The 23857-nt window shown below is 49.9% G+C and overlaps 1 protein-coding gene across 1 annotated transcript in view; it reads right to left on the bottom strand.

The window, feature by feature from the left end:
• The window catches only part of RANBP3L (RAN binding protein 3 like), a 176623-nt gene that overhangs the window by 119206 nt on the left and 33560 nt on the right, over positions 1 to 23857 (bottom strand). The window contains exons 5-6 of the mRNA XM_078677756.1: positions 20459 to 20536; positions 3964 to 4029 (exon numbers count right to left, since the gene is read on the bottom strand). Coding sequence (XP_078533882.1) covers positions 3964 to 4029; positions 20459 to 20536 — 144 coding nt within the window. The remainder of the gene's footprint in view (positions 1 to 3963; positions 4030 to 20458; positions 20537 to 23857) is intronic.

Consider the following 23857-nt stretch of genomic DNA (forward strand, 5'->3'; position numbering starts at 1 on the left):
TGCATTATGGACTCCAGTTCATCATAATGTGCCCTGTCATCTTGCCAAAACCGCTTGAGTATTGGCAATGCGCCAATGTTAGCTGCCTGTGACGCTGTTCGTTTACCGGAGGTGTCAAGGAGCTTAGATTCTTTATCTGGTGGTGAGGCCTCACCTGATGTTTGTGAATTAGCACGTTTACGTGCATTAGACACTACTAAAGAATCTAGTGGTGCTGGACCTCTAATGTAAACTGGATTTATAGGGGCAGCTTTGAATTTTTTCTCAATGCGAGGGTTGAGGACCCGAGCAATGACAGGATCTTTACAAACCTCTGTTGCGTGCTTGATGACACCTTTAAGCATTGGCAAAATGGCAGTAGACCTTTGTGTGTTATCAAAAGTGTCTAATAGGAAATCTTCCTCCACAGTATCAGTGTGCAAGTCAACCCCATGGTACTAAGCAGCTCTCTGGACTAGTAGGTTAAAACCTATAGTGTCCTCTGGTGCGGAAGATCTGGCAGGATATACGTCATCTTGTGGGACGTAAGGCACATCAGGGGTGTTATAATCATCCCATGGATTAGGGGACTGAGGGGGACTATAGGTCCCTGCTGGGTCATGTGCACCCCCACCTGTGTCATCAGAGTGTGTATCTACATCATCATTTGGATTAGTGGATGGTGTAGGAGAATGATGTGGTGGAGGAGGTGTAGGAGGAGGACCAGTATGGGGAGGTGGTGGAGAAGGGACCCTTAATGGAGAGGTTGCAATGTCTCTCTTCTTTGGAGGAAGAGGAGGAGGTGAAGGCGTCTCGACAGGCTGGTAGGGCTAGGGCCAAGTCAGTGGGTGTCGTCCTGTTGTGAGCAGCTGCACGGCGGGTCTTCTTCTTGATCTTCTTTCTTCTTTTCTTATTGGGATCTGAGGAAGGAAGGTTCAGGGAGCCCTAAATACTGAATTTAGGGGCGTTATAGGTAGGGCAAGGGCAGGTACACCCCCTAGCCTGCTCCGGTGGGAGGGGGGCAGGAACCTAGCTGTGATTGGGCAGGGCTCCCCATCTTCAATATGGCCAGAGCCCGGGGTCGTGCTTCACCTCGCCACCCCCACCTGAGGGGTGGGGTTGGCACCGGCTGGCACACCCCCCCTTCCTGACTTAGGGTTTCCCGCTAGTCTTCCTGCCAGAATGGGGGTCAGAACTGGTGGGGGCCAGTTGCTGGGTACAGCAGCATGCCTTTGAAGCTTCCCCCTGCCCATCCTGGGGGAAGAGACCTAGCACCTCGCCCGGGATGTGCATTGTTGCAGGCCCAGGAGATTGGGGGGCTCTCCACCCAGGGGTCCAGCAACATGTCTGCTGTGTGGCCGCCTAGGCAGCCCCTCAGTCTAGACGTGGATAGTAGGTTAGGTTTCAGGGGGCATCTCTAAGATGCCCTCTGGTGCATTTTACATTAAACCTCACACTAGCATCAATGCGGGTTTAATGTGCCGGACAATTTGATACCAAACATCTCAGTCTTCAGTGTAGCCATCATGGTGCTGTGGAATACATAATGATAACCTCCCAGCTCCATATACTCTTAAATGACAGCACTGCACTTACAGTGCACAGGAATGGCCCTGGGTACTGTAGGGGCACAGGGCTCGTTCACCTGTGCCCACACCACTGGCATAGGGCCCCCAGCTAGAGGGGTGACTGATGTATGCCAGGGCAGTGGGGGCTGTGAGCATGGCACACAGGGATGTGTGCCATGTCGACTCTCTGTTTAGTTCTGTACTTAGACACTCAGCCTGCAAAGGTAGTGTGTGGGTGTCAGGGTACAGGGCCCCTAAGAGTGGCACAATAAGTGCTGCAGCCCTTAGGGGTCTTCTCTGGTCACCATGCCCTTAGTACCTAGGGTACCATTTACTAGGGGCTGATAGGTGACCAGAGATGCCAATTGGGTTTTGTTAAACACAGCTTTAGGGAAGGAACACAGGCCTTGGGTACCTGGTTGGCAGGAGCCCAGGGCACACTCAGTCAAAGCACATCAGCAGTTCAGCAAAACGTGGGGGCATACCAATGCAAAAAAGATGGCATTTTCTCACAGTGCACAAAGGCTTTTCAAAACGTTTTGATTTCACAAACCTTGAGACGGTTTGCACCTACTGAGAGCAGTCATTAGCCATTAGCAAAGGGTACGCTGTTAAAACCGGAAAGATTATACTCAGCTTGAGCAGACAACGTACATCGGGATGAGCAGATAAGGGTCGCATAGACCGAATGACCCACAATATGTAACTTATGGCATTGTAACTTGCGTCTCTTTAAGGAACAGGGTTCGCAATGCTGACACACTGAAGGCCTGATTCACAAAGAGCATCTGCACTGGCGGTGGAGGCCGCTCAGTCATGGGGGACTCCCCCCAATCAAGGCGGAATATCCGCAATGAGAATTCTCACTGCAGAGATTCCGCCCCCATTGTGGAGACTCCCCCATGACTGCGCGACCTCCACCACAATTTCAAAAGCGGCAATCAAGGTCTGCTGTTTCTTGTTTGCCAGCCAAATCCCCTCCGATTAATGTCAACGAGGTGGGCGCCCTGCCTATTTCCTGCATCAGAACCAATCTTTGTGTTCATGTTCTAACTTCCTCTAGAGAACAAAGTGAAATATGACAATGCTTAAAAACAATAATAAAGTACGGGCCAGACCATTCAAAGATGGTCATCCGAAGCAGTGATCACACAAGAAATTCGCACACTGCAAGTTATAGTACGCAAGTGTAAGGCCTGGCAGCACTACAAGAGCTAATGCATTGCAAAAGGCAAAAATAAAAATAAAACATTGAAAGGAGAGAATTCAAAAGATAGCCACCCAATACAATAGCCACTGAATAGGGTACTGAAGTCTGCGAGCTGCAGCCTGATAAATGATCAGCCCATTAGAACTCTTTGGGAGTTGCCAGTTGCTCAAAAATAAAAACATTATAAAAAAAATAAAAATAAAAAGTGGCAAGGCAAAAAATATTATGAAAAAGAAAGTAGACAGCTGAAAAGTAAAGGACTGGCCCAACAGATCTGACAGTAAAACACAGTAATTTTTAGGTAGATGTGCAAGAGGCCAATAAACAATTGCATAAAAGTACAACACAGCCAAGGGCTAAAGCGTGCTGACCCATTTGCCCATGATGTATGCTCTCATGGGAAGAAGCAAAATGTGAATGACAACAGCACAGCCGGTGAATGGTGCAAACCCAAAGTCTCCCTCTAACGTCTGTGTATTTTTTATTTATTCATGTTTGTGATTGTATTAAGCTGGCGTTACAAATACATTGTAAGCCAAAAGTTTTTTTAAAAACTTTCATTCACCAGAATTACACAAAAAACCTTAATACGATTAGATTTAGTTATAGAAAATAAGGGAGGCGAGAACGTTCAACCAAATAAATGTGTGCACTCCTAGAACCATTGGGTGCATCATACAGGGTGTTTAACAGAGAGGTTGCACCAAACCCCATGACACACAAAGTGCCAGACCATGGAGAGGCTGTAAGAAGAAGACCAAGACCATGGGCAACAGAAGAAATTGTTTGCCATATTTCTAAGAGTCTGATAACTTTAGGGATAGTTTCTTTCAAAGGAGGGGGAAGTCCAACCAGGGTGTGTCCCTGAACATGGCAACACGGAAACAACGGGCTGTAGAAGCAAACAGCACTCCCCCACTCTGAAAGTTGAAGAAACAGGCAAAATAGAGCAAGCCGTGGTGTATAAGCAGACCCTGAGCACAACCAGGTATATGGGGTCGCTAAACTAAACTGCTTAAACATGTGCGGTGCTGAAGCGCTTTCCTTGATGTCATATACACTCAATGAGTTTGTACTCAATTTAAACACAAGCAGCCACTGCTGTGGAAAGATATACATGTATAATTGTAGCCAGTAAAGGAATTTTTACCATTGCTGTAAACCTAAAAAAGGAAAAGATTTCTATTTTTCCTTTACAAAAATTACCTTTCTGGCATGGTGGAAAGGTAGGAATGAACGTGAATGATGACGACCGTACTCTTCTGCCAGAATCTGCAAAGAGAAATGAGGAATCAATGGTCAGTTGTTGAATATTCATTATACCACAACTTGCTACACTTTTAAATATGCACATACTCTGCTTATTCACACATTCTTGGCTACTTAATGTACACATTTTGAAGTAGGTTTAGCATAATGCTCGTATTAAACAACTAAACAGGGAACTGTATGTGTAATCTATATATGTAAATGCTCTAGATGTGATAGAGCCCTTCCCTTTCTGACTAGCTGAGCTCTTGTGCTTCGTTTTCAGGCACTAACTCGTGAAAACACCGATGGAAGGTGTGATCAGTCTTTCTCGCTACTCACAGGTATTTGCTGGGTGAATGAAGCACTGCTGCTTCATCAAGCAGGATTGAAAATAAACTTTAAAATGAAGAGTCAATGACAAACAGCAACCAGAGCAGCATCACAGCTGACATAAAGATAGTGTCCCTAAACGTCAAGGGTCTAAACAGCCCAGTGAAAAGGAGGAAGGTACTCGAACACCTTAGGAAACAAAAAAGTGACATATATGTGCTCCAAGAAACGAGACTGGAGGCAGCAGACATTAGGCGCATAAGTGCAAACTGGATAGGTGAGGTAGTGGGATCACCAGCGCAGAACAAGAAGAATGGGGTGGTAACTGTTGGACAGGCCGCATGTTCGAGCTGTCCCCCCTCCCCGCAATGGGACCCGGACCCTGGCTCTCCCTGCATCCCCAACCAGAGTCCACAAACGACCACCCGAAGTACCCTGCAATCCCTCCACTACAAGACACCAGCTCCGGACCCAGCTGGCCCGGGTCACCATCTACCCCACGACATCGACCCGGCCGCCATCTTGGGGCACTGCAGCACGAGGCCGCGTGGCCTCAACTCGACCCTAACCCCGGGCCCGGCCGGCCCCACCATCCTCCCAGGAGGCAGAGTGACCACTTGGCGAGTCAATGGGAGAAGGAATCGTCAACGGCTCTCCTCCGCCAGGTGTCGATCACCCCAGGCCGCCTGGGCGCTGGCTCCACCCCCCTGCTGGGTGTCTGGATTCCCTCATCCCGGACCTCCCGGCCCCCAGGCGCGAGGGTCCGGACATCAAAGGGGACCAGACCTATAACTGGGGCAGGGCCAGACCAGGAAGGCAGTTGTATCCTGGAGTCGAGAGACCCGAGAAGAACTCATCCGTGACTTGGCCTGCTGGCGCTGCCGCGGCCCTCTGCCTCGTGAAACCATCGTCTTGGCCTGCTGGCGCTGCCGCGGCCCTCTGCCTCGTGAAACCATCGTCTTGGCCTGCTGGCGCTGCCGCGGCCCTCTGCCTCGTGAAACCATCGTCTTGGCCTGCTGGCGCTGCCGCGGCCGTCTGCCTCGTGAAACCATCGTCTTGGCCTGCTGGCGCTGCCGCGGCCCTCTGCCTCGTGAAACCATCGACTTGGCCTGCTGGCGCTGCCGCGGCCCTCTGCCTCGTGAAACCATCGTCTTGGCCTGCTGGCGCTGCCGCGGCCCTCTGCCTCGTGAAACCATCGACTTGGCCTGCTGGCGCTGCCGCGGCCCTCTGCTGTATGAGACTATCACCTTGGCCTGCTGGCGCTGCCGCGGCCCGATCCACAGACCCTCCAGCTCGAGGATTGTGAGCTCGCCTTTTACCACTACCTGTACCGATCCGGTACCAAGACTGTCCCGCTACCCCCTTTCCCTACAGAGACTAGAAGTGAGAGGACCCCCGGGTCCAAGTTATCCTGTATCGCTGATATCCTTGCCTTAAGAACCTTATATAAAGCCTTGAACTCGACTTGGTGTGGTGCCTGTTTGTGGGGAGGGAGGGTACTTGTCTGTACGATCGCCGGAGACGGTCCCCCTCGGGGATCTCTCCCGCAGTATCCGGCCGACCCTCAGGGTCCCCGTCTAACATTGGTGGCCAGCGACGGGATCCGAACCTACGCATAATCGTACAGAAAGTCACTCGACCCACCACACACAACAACCATGTCAATAGAGAGCGGAACAACGGAAAAATTTCAGATGGAAAAATTGGAAGACTACAACCACCGGGAACTGAAGCAATATTGCATAGAACTTGGACTTCCAACCACAGGTCTTAGCACAAAGGAAGACTTCAAACGAGCCCTAGAAGCTTGGGCAGAAACGGGTACGGCCGTACCCCGAACACCAACAACCGAAACGAGCCCCGCACCAACGAAAGAAAGAGCGGATCTCTCCCTGGAAGAGATCCGAGAAAGAGAAAAAACCAGACTCCACGAATTAGAACTTGCCCGACTTCGCTTGGATGGGGAACTCAAGCTGGCAGAACAAAAAATAACCCTGGAACACTTACGGCTCAGGGAAGAGCGGGAAGACAAGCAAAGACAGAGGGAGCTAGAGGAAAAGAGACTAGAGTACGAACATGAGCGCAATCTCAAAGCACTGGAGATTCAGAAACAGAATAAAGACCTCGGGCTCCCCGAACGACCGACCCCGTCTGCCTCGACCGAGCCCAAGGTTCACATCCCCAAAGATGTCATCCGGGAATACCACAAGAACGATGATATCCAGCAGTGGTTTAAAGCCTATGAGGTGGCAATGACCTCCCACCGGATTCCCCGAAGCGATTGGGGAGCCGGATTATGGGGGAGGTTTGTCAACGAAGGGCGGGACGCCCTGCTGCAACTCCCGGACCAGCTAATGACCTCCTACGACCACATGAAGGCCGCCCTCCTCACTCGATACGGGCTCACACCTGAGATGTACCGCCAACGGTTCCGCGACTGCAAACGGATTCCGGGTACAACTTGGGTGGAGTACGTGAACTTTTTTAGCCGAGCCTTCGAGGGGTGGATCAAGGGCAACAAAGTAACCACCTACGAACAACTCTTTGACCTTATCGTATGGGAACACCTGTCGAACAACTGCTTCGTGGAGCTCCGGCAACACCTCCTGGACAGCAAGCTAACCGACCCTCGACAACTCGCCGCCGAAGCCGACCGGTGGGAAAGCACCCGAGTTGGCCGGAGCGCACCCAGCGAAGTATCCAGATCGTATCGCCCCCGAGGGGGAGGAGGAAGTCAGGGTCGGGGGAGAGACCCCGGCCCCTCGTCACCCCCCAGAAACCCCTCGACCCCGGTTGGCCGGGGAAGCCCTGCCGTCCGGGCCGGTTTCCGGGCCAACATTACGTGCCACAGGTGCCAGCGACCCGGCCACTACGCCAGTGATCCCAACTGCCCAAAGAATCCGAACACGACTCCCCGCCAAGTTGCAGCGGCGGCCCTAGGGGAAGAAATAATCCCGGAAGACCAAGAGGAGTACGAGGCCGATCCTTCTGAATGGGCACCCGCCGCCATGGCACTGGTCTGCTTAGGGGAGAGAGACATGATTCCGCGGGCCCCCCTTCCCGCCAACACACAGAAGTACGGTCAATGGGTCAACATCAATGGCCGCCGGGCGGAAGCCCTCCGCGACACCGGGGCCAGTGTAACGGCGGTCCGACGCCACCTCGTCACTCCAGACCAAATCTTGCCGAACATTCTTTGCCCTGTTCGATCAGCCGACAACTCCGAAAGCCTATGCCACATGGCCTGCGTCCCCTTCGAGTGGGGAGGAGTAACAGGGATGTTAAAAGTAACTGTCCGCGATGATGCCCCCGTGGACTGCCTCCTAGGAAACGACCTTGAAAGCTCTCCCTGGGCAGCTGTCGAACGGAGGGAGCACCTGGGGATGCTTGGCCTCCCCGAATGGGTCTGCGTCACGACCCGGTCCATGACCGCCCGCGCGGTCCCCAGCCCAGAAGAGCCCGAGTGGCCAGAACCTCCTCCCGCGCTCATCCCAGAGGAGGCCGCCCCAGAAGCCATTCCCTTGACCCAAACCGAAGAAGGACCCGACCAGCTTCAGGACGTCTCTGACCTGGCACAATGGCGGCAGGAGGGAGGCCCCACGCAGGAACAATTCCGGGCCGAGCAAAAAACCTGTCCTTCTCTCGAAGGACTCCGGCAGCAAGCCCTGGCCCAGAGCACCGGGGATACCTCGGGGGCCCACTGGATCTACTGGGACCAAGACCTGCTCTACAGCGAGCAGAAAATTGCAGAACTAGGGGCCAGTCGGGTGCTGGTGGTGCCCCTTCGCTTCCGAGACTTCCTCCTGAACTTAGCCCACTATGTCCCCCTTGCCGGACACCTGGGGCAGGATAAAACCTACGACCGCCTGGTGACCCATTTTTTCTGGCCCCACATGCGGAAGGATGTCACCAACCACTGCAAGGCCTGCCCCACCTGCCAGGCCAGCGGAAAAAGTGGCCGAAAAATCAAAGCACCATTACAACCCTTTCCTGTCGTCACCACCCCGTTTGAACGAGTGGGAATAGACATTGTGGGGCCCCTCGACCCTCGAACAGCCCAAGGACACCGGTTCATCCTGGTCCTTGTAGACCACGCCACCCGCTATCCCGAGGCCATCCCTCTTCGGACTGTGACGGCCCCCGTGGTGGGCCGGGCCCTGATGGGGATCTTCTCCCGGGTGGGGTTCCCCCGGGAGGTCGTCAGTGACAGGGGCACGAACTTTATCTCCCGATATATGAAGTCCCTCTGGCAGCAATGCGGGGTCACCTACAAATTCACGACCCCCTATCACCCGCAAGGAAACGGACTGGTCGAGAGATTCAACCGCACCCTCAAGGGGATGATTATGGGTCTAGAAGAACCCCTTCGACGCCAGTGGGACGTACTGCTTCCATGCCTCCTGTTTGCCTATCGGGAGGTCCCGCAGAAGTCCCTCGGCTTCAGCCCCTTTGAACTACTGTACGGGCACCCCGTCCGGGGCCCCCTCAGCCTAGTCAAGGAAGGTTGGGAGCAGCCTCCCCAGAAAACTCCCCCGGACATCTACCGGTATCTCCTGGCTCTCCGCAACCAGACCCGGCGGTTCCGAGACACCGCCAAAGCCAACCTCGAAGCCAGTCAGGAGGACATGAAGAGGTGGTACGATCAGCACACGTCCTCCATTGAGTTCGAACCTGGACAACAGGTCTGGGTGATGTCCCCGGTTGAGCCCTGTGCCCTCCAAGACAGATGGTCCGGGCCCTTCAAGGTAATCGAACGCAAGGGGCCCGTCACCTATTTAATCGACATGGAGACTGCCCGGAACCCCCTACGGGTCCTCCATGCCAACAGGCTCAAACCCCATTTTGTGCGATCCGAACTCAGCCTCCTGATGGCTACCGATACTGGGACAGAAGAAGACTCCGAACCCCTTCCGGACTTACTGAGGGCCCTCGAGCAGGATGGCTCAGTGGAAGGGGTCCAGCTCTCCGAGGCCCTGTCCCCGGAGCAACGCCAAGACTGCCAAACGCTCCTGAGGCAGTTCGCCTCCCTGTTCTCCCTCACCCCCGGAGTCACCCCCTGGTGCCTCCACGATGTGGACACCGGGGACAGCCCTCCTATTCGACACCGAGCATACCGCGTACCAGACCGGGTACGAGCCTGCATCCAGACCGAGGTGTCCAAGATGCTGACCCTAGGAGTGATCGAACCCTCAGACAGTCCCTGGGCGAGCCCGGTCGTCCTGGTTCCCAAGGCAGCTGCCCCGGGCGTTGCCCCTGAGCTCCGGTTCTGCGTGGACTATCGAGGGCTGAATGCAGTTACCCGGACCGACGCTCATCCCATCCCCCGGGCAGACGAGCTAATTGACCGGATGGGGGCCGCCCGCTACCTGAGCATCTTCGACCTAACAGCGGGTTACTGGCAGATCGGCCTCACCCCTAGGGCCCAAGAACGATCCGCCTTCTCTACCCCAGACGGGCACTACCACTTTAAAGTCATGCCCTTCGGCATGAAAAACGCCCCGGCAACGTTCCAACGGCTGGTAAACCAGGTACTGGCGGGCCTGGAAGACTTCAGCGCCGCCTACCTGGACGACATTGCTGTGTACAGCCACCAGTGGACCGACCACCTCCGCCACCTGCGGGAGGTTCTACACGCCCTCCAGCAAGCCGGGCTCACCATCAAGGCCAGCAAGTGCCAAGTTGGCCAAGGGTCCGTGACCTACCTGGGACACCAAGTGGGAAGCGGGCTGGTGGCCCCTCTCCAACTCAAGATTGCTGCCATCCAGGCCTGGCAACCCCCTACGAGCCAAACGGAGGTCCGGGCCTTCCTGGGGCTCACCGGATACTACCGGCGGTTCGTGAAGGACTATGGCAGCATCGTGGGGCCCCTCACAGAGCTCACCTCCAAAAAGAGCCCCAAAACCGTCAACTGGACCCCGGACTGCCAATCAGCCTTCGAGAAGCTAAAGACCGCCATATGCACGGCCCCCGTGCTCCAGGCTCCCGACTACAGCCGGGAATTCATTGTGCAGACGGACGCCTCCGATCATGGTGTGGGGGCCGTCCTCTCCCAACTCAACACCGAAGGGGTCGACCATCCGGTGGTCTTCATCAGCAGACGCCTCTTGCCCCGAGAACAGCGCTGGAGCACCATTGAGAGGGAGGCCTTCGCCGTAGTCTGGGCACTCAAGAAGCTCCGGCCATACCTCTTCGGCACCCACTTCCGGGTGCAAACAGACCACCGACCCCTGCAATGGCTGATGCAAATGCGGGGGGAAAACCCGAAGCTGTTGCGCTGGTCCATCTCCCTGCAGGGGATGGACTTCACGGTGGAGCATCGTCCAGGCCAGGACCACGCCAACGCCGACGGCCTGTCACGCTTTTTCCGCCTCAGCGAGGAGAGTCCCCAGGAAGATGGATGACTCTCCCCGCCTTCAGCTGGGGGGGACGCATGTTGGACAGGCCGCATGTTCGAGCTGTCCCCCCTCCCCGCAATGGGACCCGGACCCTGGCTCTCCCTGCATCCCCAACCAGAGTCCACAAACGACCACCCGAAGTACCCTGCAATCCCTCCACTACAAGACACCAGCTCCGGACCCAGCTGGCCCGGGTCACCATCTACCCCACGACATCGACCCGGCCGCCATCTTGGGGCACTGCAGCACGAGGCCGCGTGGCCTCAACTCGACCCTAACCCCGGGCCCGGCCGGCCCCACCATCCTCCCAGGAGGCAGAGTGACCACTTGGCGAGTCAATGGGAGAAGGAATCGTCAACGGCTCTCCTCCGCCAGGTGTCGATCACCCCAGGCCGCCTGGGCGCTGGCTCCACCCCCCTGCTGGGTGTCTGGATTCCCTCATCCCGGACCTCCCGGCCCCCAGGCGCGAGGGTCCGGACATCAAAGGGGACCAGACCTATAACTGGGGCAGGGCCAGACCAGGAAGGCAGTTGTATCCTGGAGTCGAGAGACCCGAGAAGAACTCATCCGTGACTTGGCCTGCTGGCGCTGCCGCGGCCCTCTGCCTCGTGAAACCATCGTCTTGGCCTGCTGGCGCTGCCGCGGCCCTCTGCCTCGTGAAACCATCGTCTTGGCCTGCTGGCGCTGCCGCGGCCCTCTGCCTCGTGAAACCATCGTCTTGGCCTGCTGGCGCTGCCGCGGCCCTCTGCCTCGTGAAACCATCGTCTTGGCCTGCTGGCGCTGCCGCGGCCCTCTGCCTCGTGAAACCATCGACTTGGCCTGCTGGCGCTGCCGCGGCCCTCTGCCTCGTGAAACCATCGTCTTGGCCTGCTGGCGCTGCCGCGGCCCTCTGCCTCGTGAAACCATCGACTTGGCCTGCTGGCGCTGCCGCGGCCCTCTGCTGTATGAGACTATCACCTTGGCCTGCTGGCGCTGCCGCGGCCCGATCCACAGACCCTCCAGCTCGAGGATTGTGAGCTCGCCTTTTACCACTACCTGTACCGATCCGGTACCAAGACTGTCCCGCTACCCCCTTTCCCTACAGAGACTAGAAGTGAGAGGACCCCCGGGTCCAAGTTATCCTGTATCGCTGATATCCTTGCCTTAAGAACCTTATATAAAGCCTTGAACTCGACTTGGTGTGGTGCCTGTTTGTGGGGAGGGAGGGTACTTGTCTGTACGATCGCCGGAGACGGTCCCCCTCGGGGATCTCTCCCGCAGTATCCGGCCGACCCTCAGGGTCCCCGTCTAACAGTAACAATCATCAGCAAAAACTCCAACATAGCAGTGGTAGACTCACAGGCAGACACCCAAGGAAGAACACTTGTGACCACACTTAGAAGAGCGGGAGAGACATTCCACGTAGCCAACATATATGGCCCCAACTGCGAGGACAAACCATTTTGGGAGGGGGTAGGAGCACAACTACACACCCTACCGCTGGGTGACTTGCTGATCGCTGCAGGAGATATGAACCAAGTTCTTGATCCATCGATTGACAAACACCCGCACAGACCGAGCCAATCGACAAACAACCCCAACATCCTAAAGAATCTATGCTCCAAACTAAGACTGAAAGACCCATGGCGCCTAAGCAACCCAGATGCCGGAGAATACACATTCTACTCCAACCCACATAACTCATACAGCCGAATAGACTATATCCTAAAGTCAGAAACACACACCCACCTCATAGACCACACTGAGATAGGCCCCAGATCAATATCAGATCACTCGCACATAAGCCTAACCCTGTCAGGGAAGCACAACGAAAGGCCAACCCGGAGATGGCGATTCGATGACAGCCTACTCCAACATACCTCAGCGAAGGCTGAGATAGAGGAGGCAATAAAGGAATACCTGCTAATAAATGACACATCAGAGACAAACAGGGAAGGGCTATGGGACGCCCTAAAAGCCACCATCAGGGGTACAGTAATGAACATTAAGGGCAGGATGAACAGAGGAAGGAACAAGAGAATTGAAGCCCTAGAGAAAGAGATTAAAAAGCTGGAAAACAGCCACATAGCCAGAATGGAAGATAGTAACACACTCACGAACCTTACCGAACGGAAGTACGAACTTAACAGAATACTGAGTGAGAGAGCAGGGACCTGGATTAACAAATACAAATCTATCAACCTCTGTACTGCAAACAAAGCGGGCAAAAACCTAGCGTCCTACCTGAAGGGGAAACAGAAACAGCACACGATAGGAGCAATCAAAGACAGACACAGCAAGTCCCAGACTGCAAACAAGGACATCCTAGAGGTCTTCAGAGACTTCTATGAGGGACTGTACACCAAAGATGAAACGCTTAAGGAGGATGGGGGCAAGGAGCTGCTAGGAAGCATAACCACACCTACACTATCAGACCGAGAACGCGACATCTTAGAGCTGCCCATAACGGAGGATGAGATAGAGAAAGCCACGGCAAGCCTCAAGGACAATAAGGCACCGGGGCCGGATGGCTTCACAGCTGCCTTCTACGTGCACACTCTCAAACAGACACTGAAACAAGTATTCACGGAATGTGTCCAGAATGGACGCATGACACCCTCAATGGCTGAAGCAAACATAATTGTTATACCTAAAGAGGGGAAGGACACGAATGAGGCAAAGAATTTTAGGCCGATCTCCCTAATAAATGTAGACGGCAAGATCTACGCAAAGATACTAGCCAATAGACTCAATGCGTACCTACCTAAACTGATACACAACTCTCAAGTGGGCTACATCAAAAACCGTATGTCCCATGACAACACGAGACTACTATGCCACATAATCAGCCACTCCTCCCGAAGCAGCAATGCAGCTGTCATGATAGCCCTGGACGCTGAGAAAGCGTTCGACAGGGTTTCATGGCCCTTTTTAGACCATTGCATGGGGAAATTCGGGTTAGGGCCAAACTATAGAAGGATGGTGATGGCTCTATACAACAACCCCAAAGCACGGGTGGTGGTCAACGGAGGCACATCAGACATACTACACCTAGGCAGGAGAACAAGACAAGGCTGCCCACTTTCACCAGCCCTCTTTCTATTAGCCATAGAACCGCTCCTCACAATGATCAGAACGAACGAAGACATAGCGGGGATACCAATAGGAGGAGAAACATTCAAGTTAGCGGCATACGCTGATGACGTACTAATAGTCACAGAAGATCCAGAAAGATCCATTAAAGCACTGACTGACACTATCGGAAAATACGCGCAGGTATCAGGGTACAAACTCAATACAGACAAATCAGAGTGCAAACCTTTAAACATCCACACGACAAGAACGGTACTAGGAACGTCTGGACTAGCTTGGCAACAGAAGCCCATAAAATACTTAGGCATCCTCTTTGAGAGAGACCCAAGAACGACACTGGAACATAATAAACAAGCAACAATCCAAAAAATCAAGGATAAAGTAGAAGGGTGGTCCCCCAGATTCACAACATGGTGGGGAAGGGTAGAAGCGATAAAAATGATGCTCACACCGATGGTCAACTACATGCTAACCATGCTCCCACTTACTAACACAGAAGACTTCCACAGGAGACTAGACAAAATACCGAACAACTTCTTGTGGAGAGGGAAAAAACCTAGAATAAGCCTACACAAGCTTCGGCTCTCAAAAGATAAGGGTGGGCTAAACATAACTAATTTCAAACGATTCCAGGCAGCCTGCATAGCCAGACAGGGGCTACACTGGCTAGACCCAAGACAGGAATACACCCCAGCATGGCTCACACTCGAGCGAGGGCTACTAAAAGGCATGAACCCCATCGCCCTCCTCACCGCCACCCGACACCCAACAGCCAAGGACAATCCAGTCCTAAAGAACACGAAAATAGCTCTTCTAAGTGTTGACAAACTACTGACAACAAGCATCAAGGGAGGCCAATTAGAGTCCATCTGGCACAACCCCAAGTTAAGATACAGGGATAGAGTTCTAGACATGCACGAATGGTACAAACATGGTATCTCCACTGCCCAGGACCTCCAAAAACAGGGCGAGCACACAACATTTGACACCCTCAAGGAAGCTCACAATCTACAAAGCATAGAGCTCTATAACTTCCTGAAAATCAAAGTGGCAATCAGGAAGGCGAACCTTAACAACAAGACACCATCACTCATACAACTGGCAGCCAGTCTCAACACACTAGGACACCAAGTAGCACACCTATACAAAATACTCCGCCCCAAAAAGACAAAACTCAATGATAAGGTTACAAACTTCTGGGGAGCCGCAGCAGGGAGGGAACTAAGTGAGGCCGAGAAAGCGGAACTATGGAGATCAACCTCTAGGAAGAAAATAACAGCAACGCTAAACCAGACCAAATACTGGCTAGTACACAAGGCGTACTGGACACCAGCCCGCCTGGCCTCCTTGGGGATCCGAGAGAGTGATGCATGCTGGAACTGTGACAGAGAGAAGGGAGACTTAGAACACCTTCTTCTCAGCTGCCCTAAGATCAGAGAATTCTGGGACAGAATTGGGACACTTATCAATGAGATCACAGGAGTAGCCATACACATAGATTTCCCAAGTCTAGTCCTAGGTTTTGCATCCCCGGCCATCACAACGAAAGAGGATCGGGACCTCATTGACCTACTGCTGACGGCTGCAGTCAAAATAGTCCTAAGTAACTGGAAGGACACCTCAAAGGCTGCGCCCCAGGCATGGCTAAACTGGGTCACGTTCCTAAGGGGGGCAGATAACATCACAGCGAAACACTCGCCGAAAACTCATAGGCAGGCAAACATGTGGGAACCCCTAGACCTCTACCTATCATCGCACAAACCCCCATAGGCGCAAACTCTAGACTACCGCTGAGGGGCGCACCCTGCGGATCCACGCACCAACAAAAGGAAACTAATACGCAAGGCTCCTCCACCCTTTCATTCTCGACTTCTATCCTCCGCTATCCTCTCTTTCGTCCGGGGCGTGGGTCAAGGACACCAACCAAGCTTCGCGGAGGGGGCGGCAGAAGATGATGACAAGCTGACTTGGAAAACTGACATTCGAACAAAGGCACGGAACTACGGCCCCCCCCCCCGCTTCCTACCTCCCCCCCCCGCTTCCTACCACCCCCCCCCCGGCGCCTTTCCCTTTCTCTTTCTTTTGCCCTTTTCTCCCCCCTTTTTTCCTCCACTCATGTATATTCCGTGCTCCATGTAAATATATATTTTTTTTACACAATAAAAAAATTACAGAAATTAAAAATGAAGAGTCACGGGGATAGCGTATTTTGTAATACAAGAGTGTGTGCTCTTAACAGCCATTTGGCGTGGAAACACTTTTACAGCATAATTCTATCAATAATAATGTAATACAGGCTAAAGACATTAGTAATATTAAAGCTACCCTTTTCCTAAACAAAGGTTAAAAAAATGATCACACATTGAGAATACAGAGGTGCCTTTCTATGGTCATTGTAGAATTGTAATGAGTTAAATATGTCATTGTACTATCTTTCATCTTTACCACCTCCCACATTTCAGTCGCATAAATATTTGTGTCATGAGCAGGACTACGGAGGGGTTGCCATCTCTGTTGGAGAATACCTATACTAAGAACTGCAACTACCAGAAGGCTAAGCAGGAGGGAGGAGTCATAGTCTATTTAGTAGCCTGCCTCCTGAGGCGCTGTGTACGTGATTTTGTTTGTGACCCGAGTTCGGAACCAGAGGATTCTCGCTTAGGCTGTGTCAGTCAAGGGCCGAGCTCGTTCGAGTAGAAGGGCGTGCGGCGGCTGCCGTGTGCCTCAGCGTTGTAGCGGTGTTTCTTGACATTCCCAGTATCGCCGGTTGGAAAGTTCCCGGCGTTACAGGTGCGGAACCGCGGCTGATTCCTGTGGCGGCCTTTCCTACAGGTCCTTGTTCCCTCAGCCGAGAGAATACGAGTGGGGAGTGGCAGCTCTCCTTTAGTGCGTACAGCGGCTGCTGTACGCGGTTCTGACACCGGCTGGTGTTAGGAAGTCCTTGAGAGGAGTTGAGGATTGGACTTCCATTGAAAACCTCGGATCCGTGAGTTGTGTACATAATAGGAACTGGTGAGCGCGAGAGCGTCTATGATAAGATGCACAAAGCATTTGGAACTTGTTTGCTGCGATCTGGGCGATAGCGTTTTTCTTTGACTCTTGGAACTTTATCAGTAGAACCGGATTGTGGAATAGTGAACTCAAGACTGTGCTTAGCTGTGTTTCACATGAGAGACTGTACAGACTATTCAAGTCGTCATTTATTTTGGAGCACTCTAATTTTTGTATTTGGATTCACGTAGGGTTATAGGGATTATCATTTTGGTGTTGACCCAGGAAGGCTGGAAGGTGTGTGTGTGTGTGTGAAAACCGCATTGGAGGAGTGTTTTGGGGTGTGAGGAGGTTACTGAAAGCTGACCTTGTTCATTGCCTTCTAGAGTGGTGCTTTGAAACGGAAGAGGGCTGCCACACTACCTACCGGGAGGGAGAAGAAAGTATAGCTAGTGCCCGTGGTAGGTGGTGTCCTAGCGAGATATACTGAGAGTAGTTAGTAGTGTTATGTACTAATGAAAGATTTATTTTCTTGTCTCTTCTCTCCTTACAGCCTCCTGTCCCGTTCCAGTCCCTTCCTGGTCTTTTTTCCCTCGCCGGATTTCCTTATTCTCTGTTGATTTTGTTTTCAGAGGATAGGGTAGTCTGGAGGTGGACCCCTATATAGCATCGCCCTGATCCTGAGGATACACGGTCGTGACAATTTGATTTCAATCACATAATTACTGAAGCACTATTCTTACATAGGTTTATAAATCATTTTCTAGACCACTAGTTGAAATTTCTAAACTAAACACATTTTTGTCATACCCCGCCACACTTATGCCGTCCATCACCCCCCCTTTTGTACCGCTTTTGGCCGCCATAAGTGTGGCAGGGTATGCTCAGACCTGAATCCCTTGCTCACGTTGCCACTGGATTCAAGCAAGCCGGGCTGAAGACGGCTGGAATGCCAGAAACCGGTCCTCGGAACCTTGTTTCCGGTCCAGGGAAGGCATGGCTTGGCAGTTCGGGCTGGACTGTTCCCATGAGGCACAGGGTCAGACTGATTTGCATATAGTCATGTCTGAACTGGGGTGGCAGAGTGGGCTAAAGAACGGTGATGGATTAAACTCAGATCTTTTGACTGGGTGTGAGTGTTTGATTGATTCAGATGCTCCGTCCATCACCCCCCCTTTTGTACCACTTGTTTTGATTTCAAGCAGATTTCAAGCAAGTGTTGCTCTTTCTTCCTCTGTTCTTCACATATGGAAACCTCTGACGGATCACCTAGCTTTTAAGCAACCGAGTTGTCAATGTTGCGCATCTGATCAAAGTAAGAGATCAGCACTGGGAGGCCGTGCCACCTGCTGGAAGAAGTAGATGTTGATTTGTGCTTGGAGCCAAGACAAAGCTTGAGTGTCTCGATGGCCTTTAAAAATTTCCTCAATGTGTTCTTCATAAGTACCCGTAGATAGTGGGTATGCTTTATTGTGCATTGCCATAGGCTGCATACACCTACTTTATGAAGTGTGGTTTTAAACCCTTTAAATAATATAATCTCCCTACCGGCCAGTGGTTGTAGGTGGGTGTGCTGTTACTGATTGCATCATATACAATAAGAAGATTTAAACCATAAATAATATAATCTTGATCTGAATGCAGATCGATCAGAACATAAAAATGAGCATACATAAAAAATGTATTTACCTGTAACCAATGATTTGCAGTTTATTTATTTTGTAGATTCATATTTGACTCTTTCATGCATTCAGTGTTTGTGGTCAGAAATAGAGTGGGCACCATTCCCAGGGGGGCTAGTTCTGAACTTTGGAAAGATTATTCTCCCATGTTATCAACAGGAAAACCATTCCACTGCTCTTGATAGGTTGAGAGGAGAAATACCACACTCGAACTACAGTAGCATTTAAATGACTGATATTAATGATAACTTCAAAGATGAAATGAAAATTAAAAGGGAGCGAAAGTTATTTAACATCAACGATCTGACATAATTAAGAGCAATGTTAATGAGCATGTGTGCAGTGGCTAATTAACATTGGGTAAATGTGTGAGAAAAAAGCACGGTGGCGAGGGGGCTAGTTGGGGAGGGAAATGGCTCGCGATCTGGGAATAAGATGCATCTGTACGGGGACGTTATATCTGAGTGAGTGAGGGAGCTGTTACTGAGAAAATGAATATAGCAGAGTGGGTGTCAGATAATCATCGATCACTTGGTTAGGTAAAGGGTGATTAGAGAAACACTTATTCATGGTGTTAATTATCACCGTGTTTACTGAGGACTCACCTGGAGACAAGAACATGTAATGAAGCCAGCACTTAAATTTATTAAGTGCTGGCTGAGTGATATAGGAATCTAAATTAACATAGAGGGACTAGTGGAGAAAGCATTAGCAGATTGGGCATTGAACATGAGTGGGTATGATATTCCAGAGTGTCCAGGTAAGTGGAGCGCACTCAAACATCAAAGAGAACAAACCTCAAACAAAATGTTATGCGTCTTTAAGAGTAGTTTTGCAGCTTGAAGACTTTTGCTCTACTGTATCTTTGATGATTTCCTGGGATGAGCTAGGTCCTTATGAGTCTGTTTGAAATGTGCCACAGTATTTTGTGCCCACCTGTGCTTTTCCCTTACCTTAACCCCTTCCACGCTCATGACGAGCTGGGCTCGTCATGAGGTAGCCTCCTCGCACGCTCATGACGAGCCCAGCTCGTCATGTAACATGCGCTTTACAAATTCTCAGCGTGCGAGCGGAATTCCGCCCGCACGCATGCGGTTAAAGGTTCTTGAAAGAATTTGGCACATGTCTTTAGGAGTCAAAAATTGGACACCTTGTGCTTGCTATTCTGTGCTAACTTATAATGGCACCTGGGACAGAATCAAAAACGAAGTTCTCCATCCCTACAGAGACCAAGTGAAGGCTTAGAAGCGTTTACCACCCAGACTACATTCTCTGACCACGTGGTTGAAGCTCAACAGCAAGAAAACCTTACTGGTTTGAGATTTTCTTCAATGGCTTCCCTATTTCTTTGGTGTCTCTCTCCATCATTAATGATATCTGTAACCTTTTCTCTTGGTCTTTACCGCCTTTTTTGGCGTCTTCTAATTTTTCGGTGTCTTCGACCTAGAACTGTGGAATCTTGCTCAGGGTCCAATAGAGGAAAAGAGAATCTCAACATGGTGACAACCCCCTGGGGTTTGAGGGCACTGGTCTAATGTCATAGGGGGAAGGACCAACCCACCTACAGCTCAATATCCAAGAGGAAAGAAAAAAAGCCTAAGGAGGGACTTTCCAGACTCAAACACCAGATGGCAGAACACTGCCCTGCACGTGAGGCCAGAAAAAAGTTCTCACTGCAAAAATACATGTTTTTTCAAGTACAAAAGAAACAGTAAAGATGAAGGTGTTCTAGTTTTGTCATGCACCCATGGCATCATATAAGTCCAGTACCCCAAAGCTGTCACTGTGTGCTGTGTGGCATTAAAAATGTATCTTCTCTTATTTCAGGTTGCCAAAAAACTACCTGTGACAATTTTTCAAAGGTGTTATCGTGCCTCATTTTGATTTACTAGTACATCAAAGATGAATCCAAACTTCTCTTACAAAATATCTACAAAAAAAATAATCGACCGCTGCATGCAAAATAGGGAAATATCTTACCAGCTTCGGGCAGGTTATAGGAGGGGCTGTAGGTGAAAGATGTGGATCGCACACGCTTCACCGGGCAATCGCTGCAATCTGTAAAAAAAACAAAACGATATTCTATGTTAAATTACACAGCGTAGAATTTACAGTTAACATGTTGAGCTCTAAATGTCGAACCTGTCTAATGGTAAGAGAAAATGAGCTATTTTCAATAGAGAATGAATGATCGTAAATCAGTGCTCTAAGTAAGGACAAATTTTAATTTCGGTAGCATGCTAAAGGTTACCCGTTATTCTAGAAAGACCATTTACCAATGTTTCTAGGTTTTAAACTCTGATGGTCACTGGGATAAATAGGATGGTGTCTATAGAGTTCTATTATGAATTATATTGAGGACTCTAGAGTAAACTATGAATTATATGGTACTTACTTATAGCAGTCCAAAACACTGATAGCAAGAATACTACAATGTTCCTTTACGCAAGCCTGGCCACAAGATATACATGAGCTGCTGTTAACTTGTGTTCTCACATTTAACAAGGAGATACTTTCATTCACTATAAATTTAACAAATGAGTTTTCATATTTCTAAATAAATATGCACCTCGTTGGCTCCAAGTGTTAAAAAAATTCTCAATTCAACCAACGCGTTGCAAAATACAGTTATAAAGAAGAGGTTCAGTATTGTTGCTGTTCAGAACCAGTGCATTATTTAGTGAAAGTTTACCTAGAGATGTATTCTGCCCACTGCTTACCATTGGCTTTGTGTTTGATCACTCACATTTGCTTGCTTTTTATTTGCTGACTTTTTTTGCATTAGGCAGTGCATCTTGAGTTTGTCCTACCGTGGGGCATAGGCATAGCTTGTTTACCACCTCTCTGATTAGCTACTTCCCTCCTTCCACGTGTACTTACTCTCCGGGAACTATATTTTCTCTTTTCATGAAGCACTCCAAGAGAGTGCTAGTGTTTTACAGTTGTCTCAATTGTATACCTCTCTCTCCTCACTGCCCATGCACTGTGTTGCTGTCTCGCACCATGTGTTACCAAGTACCAAAGACATAAACGCACATCAATTTTTGTACACGTTTTAATCCTGGCTTCATACTGAAGTTCCATTCAACCTCAATTTTAAGCTACTTTTTTAGAGCAAAGCTTGTGATTTTTGTCATATTTCGGTGCTCTCCGCATGCTCTCATTGTAGGGCTTAGGTAGAAAGTCTTGTATTTTCCGCCTTAATCGGAAAGGCCTAGTCTTTGTGTGAGGATAAAGCTTTCTAACTATCTAGCTCAGGGGATCGTGTTTCTTTTGATGACAGTGGTTTTTTTTTTAGATCATTTATTTTTAACTGCATAATAAGCAGGAATCCTTTGCCGTCCTCCTCCCTTCTCCACACGCTCTCCCTTTTTTCAGAAGAAAAAAAAGTATGCCAAAGAGCTTCAGCCTCTCTGTATTTTAGAAATATCTGAACATGTTTTTGCTTGTAATTTTAAACCTTCTTCGGAACATTTTTTGAAATCTAATCAGAAGTAGTTTATTGCATTGTGGCTAGAACCTGCTGGAATCTGCGACCCTCCCCCGCCCTCCAGCGCCTTACGGGTGAGTAGTGGCGCTTAACAAATACCCGATTGATTAATTGATTGATTGTCTTGACACAAGTTTTGCTTGTTTACAAGGACAACACAGCTCCAAAGAGAATAAGGAACAAACGGTTTTTATCTCCGCTTCATGTAATCCTAGATTCATATTGCAATTTAGTTGCTCGCTTTGTGGAATACTTGACTCTTGATGTAACTTTTGATTCTCTAGCAAGTACAGTACTTATACGATCTATTTCCCTAACAATTTGGGTGAATATTTACATCAACATGTTTCCTGTTAGGCCTGGGGCGGTGCCAGTGGAAACTGTTATATTGCTTTTTTGTGCGTGTATTTCTTATTTACAACAAAATGTGTGGTTTGTTAATGTCCATTCTAATTTGATGACTACGTTGAAATATAATTTATTTAGAACAATACTTCTTTACAATCGGACATTTTTCCAGAGCAGTGTGGTGCTGTGCTGAGCATGACCCTCAATCCTCTTGCCCAAAAGAAAGCGAATACAGACAACACACCTATTTCAAAAGGACTTCCATTGTCATGCACTTGTAGTTTTCCTAAGCCTTTTCAACTTATTTTCTCCTTCGTTTACAAATTGTAATATTTCACTTGTTCTCCTTTTTTGTTATACAGAAATATAATGGAATCCTTCTGCTTTCTGTTGTCCAGAAATTGCTTTTTAGTGACAATAAAATGTATTATAAATAGCGCGAATAAAGAGGCGACTCCTGAAAACCGCCTCAGATGATTCGCTCAATCACTTCTTTATTTATTTATTTTGAAAGTTTTATATAGCGCGAACAAGATCTTTGCAGATATCAGAGCGCTTTACAGAGGAGGGGAGCATATATACACAGATACATCATAGTGTTAAAAGTACAGTGAAGTGATATCATAAACAATCAAGTAAGTCAATTTCAAAGTCAAACAAAAATGCAAAGGGTTCGAACAAGTAGTACAGATCAGTATCGAGTCTTTGAAGTTGATCCCCAGTAGTGGTTCAAGTGTATTTAGCCATGAGGATCGCTTTTACTTCTTTCTTGAAAAGTATGGTAGAGGGGATGAGCCTGGTTTCAGGGGGGAGTGAGTTCCAAATCCTGGGAGCCATTCCTGAGAAAGAGCGTTTATACGTTTTTTCCTTGCGGAATCTTTTAGGCTTTAGCAAAAGATTGTTTGTGCCTCTAGTGTTTCTGGAGCCTCCAGAAATCGCCATCTTCTGAGCGAGGTATCTAGGTGAGCTCAGGTGGACAGCCTTGTGCGTCAAACAAGCGATTTTCAGGTGTATTCTGGCTTCAAAAGGCAGCCAGTTCAGGGATTTGAAGTCAGGGGAGATGTGTGAGTGTTTTTTCGATCCAGTGATAAATCTCGCTGCGGCGTTTAAAGAGGCTCTTATGGGTGCCGTAGTAGCTAGGGGGAGACCGCAGAGGGCGGTGCTGCCGTATTCTATTCGAGGTATGACTAGTGATTGTACCGCAGTTTGGAAGTCTTTGGCAGGAAGGAAGGGTTTAAGTTTCCTAAGGGTGTTGATTTGGTAGTTCGCTCCCTTAGTTGCTTTGTTGATGTGTTCCTGCATGCTGAGATTGATGTCAAGTGTTATGCCCAAAGATTTTGCTGAGTCCACGATGGTGGGTTGAACATTGAGTGCCGTTAGGTGTTTAAGCCACATTTGTGCGGTAGTGATCTTCGCGGGAGGTGAGATCAGAAGGAACTCTGTTTTAAGGGCATTGAGTTTGAGATGATTAGCGGCCAGCCAGGATTGGGTGCTTCTGATCGTTGAGTTCAAGAGCGTGATGTCTTTGGGTGATTGTAGTT

This window comes from Lissotriton helveticus, chromosome 2_1 (assembly GCF_964261635.1).
Source record: "Lissotriton helveticus chromosome 2_1, aLisHel1.1, whole genome shotgun sequence".
Lineage (NCBI taxonomy): Eukaryota > Metazoa > Chordata > Amphibia > Caudata > Salamandridae > Lissotriton > Lissotriton helveticus.